This window comes from Apostichopus japonicus, chromosome 22, assembly GCF_037975245.1.
Source record: "Apostichopus japonicus isolate 1M-3 chromosome 22, ASM3797524v1, whole genome shotgun sequence".
NCBI lineage: Eukaryota > Metazoa > Echinodermata > Holothuroidea > Aspidochirotida > Stichopodidae > Apostichopus > Apostichopus japonicus.
Genome location: NC_092582.1, coordinates 2,915,001 through 2,928,194, shown reverse-complemented (window position 1 = coordinate 2,928,194; position 13,194 = coordinate 2,915,001). Strand labels below are relative to the sequence as shown.

The window sequence follows — 13,194 nt, the reverse complement described above, 5'->3', positions numbered from 1 at the left end:
TTAATACATGTTGTGAATTTCTTTTCCTATAGCACCGCTACAAGTCAGTGAGTTGATTAGATATATAAAGAATGCAACATTTGCCTTTCACCCAGAATAACGCATCATTTGTGATCTCACCAGAATAATGTTCCACTTGAACATCTGTTATCTCTTGAAGAATGTGGATGTCCACAGATGTAGATACTTTACTAATTTCGTTAAATAAGCTGATGTCCACTGTGTGAATGCCATGGCCAGTGAATAACACTTCAACTTGCCCTTCCCCTGTCATCTGATCAACCCAATCAGCTTTAGCGGTGGCTGTAAGAACATAAAAAAAAAAACGAAAAACACAATGAATTGTAAATTCCTGGGAGCCTGAGGACTAGCATACAGCAAGAAACTGCTTGAAGGTCATTACTTGTGGCTCCAAATCTTAAAACTTGCTGAAAGTTATCATCCTCCAAAGTATTCCCCGACATCAAAGATTGATAATTGAAATAGACAATTAAAATGTCTCTGGGTACAAGCTCTTTTGAGTGGCAGTAAAAATTCTGGTTGAAACTTGAGTTATACATGACCATTCTCTGACTGTCTAGCATATTTGTAGGCATTACTGTTGACCTTAAATTGAAAGGGAGGGGGTAGGGGAGTGGGAAGGAGGGGGTGGGAAGGGGGGTAGGGGGAGTGGGAAGGAGGGGGTAGGGGGAGTGGGAAGGAGGGGGAAGGGGGAGTGGCAGGGGCAGGGGCACAATTATATTGGTCATTTGTGAAGGCAATTCAACAATGTTCATTTTTTGTGGCTAACCTTAAATTGGGAGGGAGGAGGAAGGGTGGGAGTGGGGGTGACAGGGGCACAATTATATTGGTCATTTGTTAAGGCATTTCAACAATGGTCATTTCTTGGTGCTAACCTTAAATTGGGAGGGAGGGGGAGAAGGGAGGAAGTGGGAGGGGGAAGGGGGGGGTGACAGGGTCACAATTATATTGGTCATTTGTTAAGGCATTTCAACAATGGTCATTTCTTGGTGCTAACCTGAAATTGGGAGGGAGGGGGAAGGGGGGAAGTGGCAGGGGCACAAATATATTGGTCATTTGTTAAGGCATTTCAACAATGGTCATTTTTTGGTGCTAACCTTACATTAGGAGGGAGGGGGAAGGGGGGGAGGGAGTGGCAGGGGCACAATTATATTGGTCATTTGTTAAGGCATTTCAACAATGGTCATTTTTTGGTGCTTACCTTAAATTAGGAGGGAGGGGGAAGGGGAAAAAAGTGGGAGGGGGAAGGGACACAATTATATTGGTCATTTGTTAAGGCATTTCAATAATGGTTGTCATTTTTTGGTGCTAACCTAGCCTTTTTTGGTGTGGGAGAATAAGGGAGAGAAGGCAGAGTGGGGAACAGGGATCATGGTGACACACTTAAAGTACACAAGTGCTGTCATTACATTGCCCAACATAACAAACATAGGTATTGCTGTGAGTGATGATAGAAATCCTTTTTTCACATTTCCCCCTCCAACCCCCCTCCAACCCCTCTTACATTTCTTCTTCTTCAACAAGATGATATTGTCTCTTCCTCTAATGTATTTGTTTGATTTTTCATTATAATATTGTTTTTAACTACTTTGACTTCTCTTTCTACTCTAAATAGACTCAAGTTTCATTACTAATTAACAACAAGGAAGAACAAGACATTATCAAATGCCATGAGCTGACTTACTTCTCAAGCCATCTCCTGAGTCAACGCTGATGAAGACATCTGATGGAGGAGGGTGGAGAGGATGCACGTGTACGCTGATGTTGACCGATACCGGACTTCCCTCCCAGATGATTGGAGCGATGGTATCTACCTCTAATCCCAAGATTGGATTCTGTGCTGTCATATTCAATTCAAGACTCTCAAAAGAGACATCATTCCATCCCATTATGACAATCCTATGTAAACCTGTCAAGGTACAGAATAACAGATGTAATCCTTTTTTTTTCAAAGATATGAGTACGACATAATATTACGAGTCCCGTCCGCCTGAAGGGAAGCAATTAATTTAGATTTATTATTAATTTTTAGATTAATTTAGATTAATTTCCCATAGATTTTTTCTTTAGTGACATAAATTGAGGAGTAAAATAGCTCATTATCTAAGACCATGGATTACATTTAGATGATTACCAACAATAATTCGGATGGCTATGGAACAGCTGTCAGAAAACTTGAGCTGGGCTTCACTGCTTAAAATTGCACCGTGCACCTACCCCTGGCTCAGCCTACGACTGGATAAGTCCCACAAAGTGGAAATTCATCTTAAAATATCTATTATGTGATTATCTTTTAGCCTGGGCTGTTTCTTCAAGGCTGAAATTCTGCTTTCTGGGTCGCAAAAAAGACATGTACCAACTTACCAGCAAGTGTCAACTCCAATGCAGTTGTCAGACTGATGTCCTTGCGGCCTCTCTGATGCTCGACGATCGTCCTTTCCAAGACTTTTTCGCCGGCCGTCCAAACGGTCAGGTTCAGACTGATGGGATCCCCGCCGTTCAACCCCACCGTCAGGTCAAAGGTTACGTTGGTGGCCACGACGGACGAATTAAGGTGAGCCGAGATATTTCCGACAGTCTCTTGTAGATCCACTTCCAGCGTACACTGGACTCCTAGATCGTAGACAAATGCGAGCAGAGTGAGTGACTTTCGACCTGGCCCGATGGATGACCGGATCACTTCCTGGGATATGGACAACGTTCCTTCCAACAGATCGTCATTCTGCGAAGCTGTCGCACTCACATTGAGATCATTTTCATTGTGTAGCAGTATGTGCTTAACATTATCGGCAAACTTGTGATGATAATGGAAGAGGAGACCATCGTCGATTGGGAATGAAGATTTGGTTTGGCCGCCTTTGTCTGTCACTCTACAATACAGTCTTTCCAGCAACGGACTGACCTTTGGGGGACCGAGAGACAAAACCAAACATGTTTTTTTGCAATATTAACTAGTAAATTTTAGTAACTGGTTGTGTTTCATAAACATTAATTCAATCAAATCAATGTTTGTAATGCTGTGTGAGAAATTTTTCTTTCCTCTCAGAAATGAAAAAGAAAAAGAGATCAAAACATACTAAACATCTCTTGTGAAACCTTATGCAACAGAGTTTCTTCAAGCTTTTGTGCTTCAATGAGACATTGCAGTGAAAACCCAGACATCCCACAAAACCATCTGAGCAAATGATAATCACTTTCAACAGCAAGTGCTAACAGTGACCCCCCAAAGTCTCTGTGTGTGTATGTGTGTGTGGGAGGGGTGGGTGGGTAGTGGCCCACCAATGATTTTCAGAGCAATGATTTGACACATGTCTATGGTGCCACAGCAGGCAATGGTCTGACTCCTGGTTACCCCACCCCATCTTTTCAAACACCTGTATCAAGGGTCATGTAATGAAAGCCTTTCTCAGATGCTTCCAGTCACCAACAAACAGACAGAAGACAGGCAAACAGACAGACTGAACAGTACATACTTTTTATACACAGCAAGCACTTTAATGAAATCCTGCACACTGCAGCCTCTGGCTGTGTGGCTTGTTGTCATAACCAAATATTTTATGCCGGGATGTTTTATGTTTTAATGGGAAAATATATTTCCCTTGTACACAATTGGCGATAAAAAAAATAATATATTTTTTTTTTAAAGTTCTTCAGTGTTTCTAAAGGTAAGACAAATGGACAGACAGACAGAGGGACATTCTACTAACTCTCACCTGCACTTGAATAGAATCCTTTATACTACCACCAGATATGTCCTGTGATTTACTATATTAACCAAATTTTAAATTCTCCGGTGTTTTCACAGACCGTTAAGACAGACTGACTGACAGACAGACAGACAGACAGACAGATGATCAGAGAGAGACATTTAGTTTCTACTAACTCTCACCTGCACTTGAATAGAATCCTTTATACTACTACCAGATGTGTCCTGGGATTTACTATATTAACCAAATATTTAACTTCTCCTGTGTTTCCACAGACCATTAAGACAGACTGACTAACAGACAGACAGACAGATGATCAGAGAGAGACATTTAGTTTCTTACTAAACTCACCTGCACTTGAATAGAATCCTGGACACTACTACCAGATGTGTCCTGCGATTTACTATATTAACCAAATATTTAACTTCTCCTGTGTTTCCACAGACCATTAAGACAGACTGACTAACAGACAGACAGACAGATGATCAGAGAGAGACATTTAGTTTCTTACTAAACTCACCTGCACTTGAATAGAATCCTGGACACTACTACCAGAGGTGTCCTGCGATTTACTATATTAACCAAATATTTAACTTCTCCTGTGTTTCCACAGACCATTAAGACAGACTGACTAACAGACAGACAGACAGATGATCAGAGAGAGACATTTAGTTTCTTACTAAACTCACCTGCACTTGAATAGAATCCTGCACACTACTACCAGATGTGTCCTGCGATTTACTATATTAACCAAATATTTAACTTCTCCGGTGTTTCCACAGACCATGAAGACAGACTGACAGACAGACAGACAGACAGATGATCAGAGAGAGACATTTAGTTTCTACTAAGCTCACCTGCACTTGAATAGAATCCTGCACACTACTACCAGATGTGTCCTGCGATTTACTATATTAACCAAATATTAAACTTCTCCGGTGTTTCCACAGACCATGAAGACAGACTGACAGACAGACAGACAGACAGACAGACAGACAGACAGACAGATGATCAGAGAGAGACATTTAGTTTCTACTAAGCTCACCTGCACTTGAATAGAATCCTGTACACTACTACCAGATGTGTCCTGCCATTTACTATATTAACCAAATATTTAACTTCTCCGGTGTTTCCACAGACCAATAAGACAGACAGACTGACAGACAGACAGACAGACAGATGATCAGAGAGAGACATTTAGTTTCTACCTAAACTCACCTGCACTTGAATAGAATCCTGTAAACTTCTACCAGATGTGTCCTGCTATTTACTATATTAACCAAATATTTAACTTCTCCGGTGTTTCCACAGACCATTAAGACAGACTGACAAACAGACAGACAGACGATCAGAGAGAGACATTTAGTTTCTACTAAACTCACCTGCACTTGAATAGAATCCTTTATACTACTACCAGATGTGTCCTGCTATTTACTATATTAAACAAATATTTAACTTCTCCGGTGTTTCCACAGACCATTAAGACAGACTGACAAACAGACAGACAGATGATCAGAGAGAGACATTTAGTTTCTACTAAACTCACCTGCACTCAGAATAGAATCCTGTACACTACTACCAGATGTGTCCTGTGATTTACTATATTAACCAAATATTTAACTCCTCCGGTGTTTCCACAGACCATTAAGACAGACTGACTGACAGACAGACAGACAGACTGACAGACAGACAGATGATCAAAGAGAGACATTTAGTTTCTACTAAACTCACCTGCACTTGAATAGAATCCTGTACACTACCACCAGATGTGTCCTGCGATTTACTATATTAACCAAATATTTAACTTCTCCGGTGTTTCCACAGACCATGAAGACAGACTGACTGACAGACAGACAGACAGACAGACAGATGATCAGAGAGAGACATTTAGTTTCTACTTAACTCACCTGCACTTGAATAGAATCCTGTACACTACTGCCTCCTGCTGTACTGCATGTTACGATAACTAAATAAGTTCCAACCTCGGAAAAGATGTGCACCACGGCAGAGTTTAAATATTCCTGCGAGTAAGCTGACACAGTGCCATCACTGAAGTCCCACATACATTCTGTAGTAGAGTCACTGATGAAACTGCTATGAAGGCTGAATATGGCAGGCTTGTTGACGATTACATATTTGTCGGTTGTTACACTGTGCACACCTGCAAAGGAGGAGAATCAAATTATGCTTTGTGGTTGGAGATGAGTTTGCAGAGAATATATTTCGATGGTTCATCAGTTCAGTCCAGAATATCAAAATCATCGTAACTATACTGCCAGTGCCAGACATCACATTACTGTGTAAAAAAATGCACTAGATCCAAAAAAAAAGAGTATAAAATTGGCAAAACAGTGTGCCAAAAAGGTCTTTGTCTTTGTCCAAGCAGTGATCCAACTATGGATCGTTGAATCTTTTTGTAATGCAATCTTTAGCTCCATTTCAGGGTAGTGGACTGTATAATCCTTACGCATGTTACACAAATTCGTTATGTGTTTTTCGTAACATGACCTTCGTTTAACTCGTCAACAATATTAAACCGAAATCATTCTAATTTGATCTTTACTAGAAACGATACCAAGCAGAATGCAAGGTTACCCGTATTTGACTGCTGCCCTCTTCCAGAGATGACGACTGTTACAGAACCTGTTGCTGACGAATACCGGTTACTCGCGGTAGCCCTGATGGTGTGGTTGCCGGGGGATGAGAACGTGTAATTCCAACCGCAAGATGAGGTATTCACAAGGACGAGGACGTTGCCCTTGTCCGTCTCTACCTCCCACGTTACCCATTCTACTGACCCAGTCTCCACGGCACAATCAAAGTATACAGTCTCCTCCAAGGAAAAATACCCCACAAGTGCTGCTCCGCTGTTCATGTGTGACCACGATGACGAAGACGTAAGCCCTGCAGCTATTGGTGGAGAGAGATTTATGTGAAATAACGTAGAGTTAGAAGCTCTGTTTGATCATAAACAGACTGTTTTAAGTGCTGCTGCTCTGTTCATGTGTGACCACGACGAAGACGTAAGCCCTGCAGCTATTGGTGGAGAGAGATTCATGTGACTATCGTAGAGTTAGAAGCTCTGTATGATCATAAACAGATTGTTTTCGGTCTCTTTAGTCATCGATGATAGATATATGGTAGCAAGTCGACAAGTTTAAAAACACAAAGCATCATAAAATCAACTTTACTGCAGACAATGGTTATGCTTCCATATGCTCTTATAGAGATTTCTTGACAGTAAATATATGAAACTAAATAAGCCAACTGACCTTGTCATTTCTTAACGGTTCCACTAAACATAAACTGAGGGATATTTGCAAACATATTTCAAACTTTAAAAAAAAAAGTATGCACAGTATCAATTATTTGGATATAAAAAGGTATTAAAGTCCTTCACATTATTACACAACTACAGACTTTGTGAACTAAAATGTAGGAAATTGTCTAAATGTCCTAATTTACTGTAATACTGTGACCTCTTGACAGAAATATATATATATACTGATGCATAAATGTGCTTCGATTTCCCAGTATACAAAGATTACTGAGGTGGGTGAAGCAATCACAAACATGTTTACATACTTGAAAACCAGCACCCAAGAAAAGATAGCACGTTGGTATAAACTCACCGTAAGAACTAGTCACCGTCACATTTGAGAGATCTTGAATAATCAACACTTCCGTGGAGGAAGAAAAATCACTGACTTTGTTGAAAAGTCTTAAAGTCACAGAATATAAACCAGGTGGGAGTTCGTTCTCAGTGAACGACACAATCCAACTCAACTGTGTCGATATTGAAGGCCATTTAGCGTCCCAAGTTTCCAGGTTCATCAAACCTGAGGGAAATGTGGTTAAATTCAGGAAAACCTTTAAGCAAGATATGTCCAAATTCATTTTTATCTCTCACAAATCAAGAACCTGAAATTTATGCATAAAACGCACGCAAGTTACAAGCGAATTGCCACTCCATGCAGTTTGCAATTGTAAGTAAGCATAGAAATTCTACAAGGTTGACATAAACATTTCCATTGAGAAAGACAACTTAAACAACCAACATATTGTTTATCTACTATTAAAAACTAATGTTCACAACTTAAAGCACCTCTCTTTGGTTTACTTTATTAACAAAATTTATAATACAGTGCATTACTTGCTTTTTACCCATCTCGTCAAGTTCATATTCAACGATAAGAAAATACCAAGAATTCTGTACAATTCCAATTATTTTTTAATAGCATGTCTTTAATAGCAACTTACAGATTATGCAGTGGAAATATCCAGTTCTAAGCTGCTTATCTCCTTTGATTAATGTTTACCTTATATATAAACACCTGCTAGATTTGGCAAATTTGTCAGAAATTGTCTACCACATACACTAGGGGTACATTAAGAGGGCCTGCAGTTTGATTTTACCAAGATTAAAATAAAACATTCCCTAGCTACCATCAAAACATAAGGCCTCTTCAGTACCAGATTAACACCCTCTTGCCACCACTACCCCCCCCCCACAACTTTCTCCTCCCTTGGGGCACCACAGGCAACCATTTCCTCATCTGCCTATTAGGTACTACAGCTATTTGATCTTGAATGAGATGACAATAGAAAATGCTATTACAGGTATCAGCTTAGTGAAGACTGCAGGCTGTCGTAAATAATGGAGTATGAAAAGCAGGCCATGGACAGGATTAAAAGGTGAAAGTTTGGCATACTTCAGATACAAGGGTTTAGGATCTGTCTTGATTGAGTAAAATTCGTTGCGATTTATCAAATTTTCTGTTCCATACCTTCTAAATTGTTCATATCTGTCACATAACCCAGGTACAAGTTAGTAGGCCGTGGAGCCTCTGGCAACATCCAATACTTGATTGCGATGGTGATGGGGTACTGACGTAAACGAAGTGGAGATAGGCGATCTATCCCAAATCCTCTGATAGGATTCTGAACTGTGATTTCTAGTTGATCATCAGCAAATGAGACGTTATTTGAACTGCACGCGCTTACCATGTACTGACCTGCGAATATAAGATAAATATCAGTACCAAAAAACAAAACAAAATATGAGAAGTAGCTCTGAACCTGATAACTCTAAATGTGTTGGGTTTGTAATTGGCCTCTGTAAATTGGTGTAACATTGGACCATTTTATTAAATTTAAAAAATTCAATTTAAAAAATTTTATTAAAAAAAAAATTGAAAAATTACCCAAGAAGCATCTTTGACATCTAAAGCCAATTACCCATCAGATTGATTTATTTGTATTTCAAGAAGAGACTGCAATAATACTATCATACTACCTTTGAAACCACAGAAACGCATACTTTCAATGATAACCATAGTAAGATCAAAGCTGCATCACAGAGAGAGCTATGAGAGGATGATTACAATTTATTGTCAGAGAGCCTCAATGACACAATAGAAAAAGGAAAGTTGTACCACAGAACTCAGAGGTAACCGTGTATGTCACTGGCAACATTGCAGGTAAATGCGTAATATGATCTTTGAGTGTGCTTCTTTTACATATTTTAATGAATGCTTAGCTCATTTCATTCACAATGGTTTGCAAGGGAGGACTGACCCATTTGGGCAATCAGGGCCCAGAGGAATGAGGGGAGGGGGGGGGGTGGTGCACTAGCCTTCACATCAAATCTTATTATTTTAGTGCACTTTAGGTAAACGTTTTTTTCCAATACTGTGAGCCTTATGCACAACATCAAATGTATGCCCAGAGGTGGTGGGCTAAATGGCAACACTTTGTGTAAGGACTTGCAGCCGAGGACCCCATCGCATTTCTTTATAGCTGAATATGCCACTGCATGCGAACAGGAATAAAGATGGTTGTTTCCCGAGGGCGTTGATCATCCTCAGTCCAACCCCCAACTTCTTAAATATGTGGTCAACGCAGCCTTCAAACTTAAAGTGTGTTATAATATGCTTAAAACAGTCAATCAAATCCTTAAAAATCCTTACAAGGTAAACAGGGTCGTTTAGTTTGCCCACTGTTTTGGGTTACTCACCAGGATCAGCTATTGCTAGTCGCGTTGATGTCTCCGTGTAAAGCTCGCACGTGGTATTTCCAACGAGTGTGGTCTTATTCACGAATACACCGTCTCTTAAGATGCGGATGACATACATCTGTGGTGATCCCCCTTCAGAGAAAATTTTCAGATCAAATGGAGTACCAGAGGTCCTCGAGTATGAGCTGGTCCCCACTTTGATATTTCTTATTTCCGTTGATGGGCAGATACCTGCTTTCATAAAAGAAAATTCTACTTTCAGTTGTTGAAAAGTTTCAGGGGAGAAAGCTAGGTCACAAAGGAAACTCTTAAATTGGGCAAAAGAAGGACTGTTTATTCGACGTCGTGCGATTTACTTAAATTTAAGCGCCCTAGCTATCACTGGAGACATATTTTGAAGAAAAAAACACCCTTTTAAAGTGAAAAACTCAATGTCAGGCACATGCACGCACGCACACCAACCTACTTGTAAATTTACGTCTGTATACCATTTCTCGTTCCCGATATGACATTCTTCAAAGAATAACTACTATTGAAATCAAAATATTAGCAAATACCAGCTATGGGTGCATGGCTTTATTATCTTTGGCAGGCCACTTGCTCAGAAACCCTGCTTTAGAAACTTCAGAATGGATTTTTTACTTGGGAGTGATGGCAGTTGGTACATTGGAAGTGTAATAACAGCTGTTTTACAATCGTTTTTCCTTATTTCTTGCTTTGACCTCTACTTACCTCAAGTGACCGTTGACATCGATTTTGAGAGGGTTTATGTACTCTCCAATGGGACTGACAAACCAATTATGAACTTCAGCCATCAAGCCATGTGCTTTTTGAATGATCCATGTTTACACACAGGGGCATCACCATCACATATATAGATTCCTTTTGCCTTTGGCAAGGAACCACATGGTCAGGTTGGACTCACCTCCTTGGGTTGCCTTCGGTAAGACAATGATGCTTGTTTGACCATAAGTCACAGAATGCCAGTTATGCACTGCAGCGACGACGGTGTGGTTGCAAGGGGATGTGAAGTTGTAATTTAAATTGCAGGAGGTGCTATTAATGGTGACTTCGTTGGATATAGTCCATGTTACATGCTCAATAGCTCCCCATTCAAGGGTACACCCAAAGGTCACTTCCTCGTCCAGAGTATAGGCTTCAAATTCTTGAGATACTAATCCAGATGCTATCGATAGAATGACATTTTTTATGTTAGTATTTCACTAGTAAACTATTTGGAAAGTTAAACCAAGAAACCCAAAAATCTTTCAAAAAGTTTTCAATCCTGGACACGATAGCATATTAGCTTCAGGTAGCATGGAAAGTCATCAAAATCACTGAAGGGGAAGGGGCATGGACGGGAGGCAGGAGTATGATCTACAGATTCAGCCATGCAAAGATGACATCCATAATCAATCAGAGTTTATAATCTGATAAATGAGAATTACACATTGTTTGTGGACCAGAGTACTATAGATTTCATGATATTGGTAACATAAGCGCTAAAAATAAACTGCAGCCTAACTACTTGTGATATATACGTCATCATCCAACTTAGAATGAATACTTGAGTGACAAACATCAATCTGCATGTATAAGAAGGGTTGGGGGTGGGGGTGGGTTGTATCTTGTACAGATGTTTGGGTGTCACTAGTCCATGACTTTGTGTCACATTCAAATAGTCCTGAAACATCTTTTGTTTCCCAGTACTTTTTAAAGCTGTTTTAGCTAATCGGCAACTTTTGAATTTATTTCAAACTATCACAGTATCGTGGTTCATTTGATGGCTGGCAGGGTATCTGATACGCTGTTTACGATATATATACACATGAAATAAAATAAAATCGTTTGCATACAGTTTGCTGATAACACTGCCATGGTGTGCAAAAATTGGTAAACGTGCCGTCTCCGTTATAGTGATCAACTGAATTTCATTGTTAATGCAGAGAAATCAAAAGAATTGTGTTTGGTAAATACCAGATCTATAAAGCTTGAAGAACTATTATCATCAAAGTCACTTCAGAGCAGTTTCATACTGGGTTCTGAAGTTGAAAGAGTTGCTATCAAAACTGAATATTTAGGGGTATGTATTGATGGAAATCTGATTTTCATACATGGCATATATATCGTATAAAGTATTGAGTAAAGTTTTGTTCCGAGTTAAGGCCCGGTCACACTACAGCGATATTTTATCGGAATACGGTCCGATTTTTCCGATTTTAGGCCGAAGAGTGAAGTTTGTGGTAGTGAATGTAATGAATGCAGTGGAATATTCCAATACCTACTCCAAATCTGAGGGGTTCTGGAACACACTACATTATGAAGTGACGTCACATCGAAAAACGATAAAAATCGGAAGAGAAATCGGATAGCTATCCGATAAAAGGAAACGGAGTCAATATCAAAAGTTAGGAGAGGGCTATTCCACATCGGAATGGCTCAACAGATAGCAAATCAGGTCCTTTATCACTGTGGCTAGAAGACCCGAACGAAAAACTGGCTGTTTTGATTCCTCTGGGAAATCGGATAGTATTCCGATAAAAAATCGGTATAGTGTGACCGGGCCTTTAAGCGAACATACATTTGTATTCTTTTTCATCAAGATTCCCAGAGAGTTATACTTTTTAATTCTGGCATTCTACCTGCAGCAGTCGTAATGCACTGTTAAAACAGGTTCATAAATATGTTAAGGTAACTTGATAATTATGATGAAAAGCACACGCTGTATCCTGTACTAAAGTGTCTTCTAATTAAAAGTGAAATGCAAATCCTCCCATATCTTGACGAAATGTAGATTACAAAATATTCATTTTATTTTTATTTTTGTAATTACAGTGCTGCAATCTTTAATCAAACTGAAGGGCTTTATACTCCTGTCTATAAATATTATAGACTGGTGAGTAATGAATGAAATAATTTGGAACATAATTATTTCAATTATCTAGTGACTTATTCCAGCTGTCATAACATTCAATAATTCACTAATTTCTTGAATGCTCCAGTTTGAGACTAACTTGATCGTTGTATTACAAATGATGTAGGCTCCTCAGTCCATACCTAATTTTAAATATTAATTCGTACTTTATGTTATGATTCTAAACTCATCCAATACATTCTTTATAACTTCAATCAAATAGCATGGCCAAATTGGATGACATTCAACATTCATCTCAGAACAAAATTTGTAGTTCAACTGTAAAGTTGTTATTTGAGGCCTCGAAAGTGACAAGTCTTCTAAGGTTTCTTCTTAGGGGTAACGGACACAATGGTCTTAGTGGTAATCCAGCCATTTATCCTGATGGGCATGGTAGCAGAGGCTGCACATGATCTACAAATTAACATATCAAAATTCTGTGCCTACTCTCATTCTTTATATGTTTCATAATGGTTTTCATTGCATTTTATAAAATAAAAGTTGTAAAAAAAAAAAGAAGAAGGGCAACTCTCATG

General features: G+C 39.3%; 1 protein-coding gene across 3 annotated transcripts in view; it reads right to left on the bottom strand.

Annotated features, from left to right (window-relative positions):
* LOC139964244 (uncharacterized) overlaps positions 1 to 13,194 on the bottom strand; it is a 74,686-nt gene that overhangs the window by 48,273 nt on the left and 13,219 nt on the right. For 2 of the 3 annotated variants that reach the window (XM_071965699.1, XM_071965698.1), the window contains exons 9-17: positions 10,670 to 10,930; positions 9,745 to 9,975; positions 8,516 to 8,743; positions 7,361 to 7,567; positions 6,324 to 6,638; positions 5,636 to 5,889; positions 2,386 to 2,923; positions 1,706 to 1,930; positions 121 to 303 (exon numbers count right to left, since the gene is read on the bottom strand). In XM_071965699.1, the coding sequence (XP_071821800.1) occupies positions 121 to 303; positions 1,706 to 1,930; positions 2,386 to 2,923; positions 5,636 to 5,889; positions 6,324 to 6,638; positions 7,361 to 7,567; positions 8,516 to 8,743; positions 9,745 to 9,975; positions 10,670 to 10,930 (2,442 nt within the window). Of the gene's footprint in view, positions 1 to 120; positions 304 to 1,705; positions 1,931 to 2,385; positions 2,924 to 4,585; positions 4,613 to 5,635; positions 5,890 to 6,323; positions 6,639 to 7,360; positions 7,568 to 8,515; positions 8,744 to 9,744; positions 9,976 to 10,669; positions 10,931 to 13,194 lie in introns of all 3 variants that reach the window. The other variant, XM_071965697.1, reaches the window with a different exon arrangement.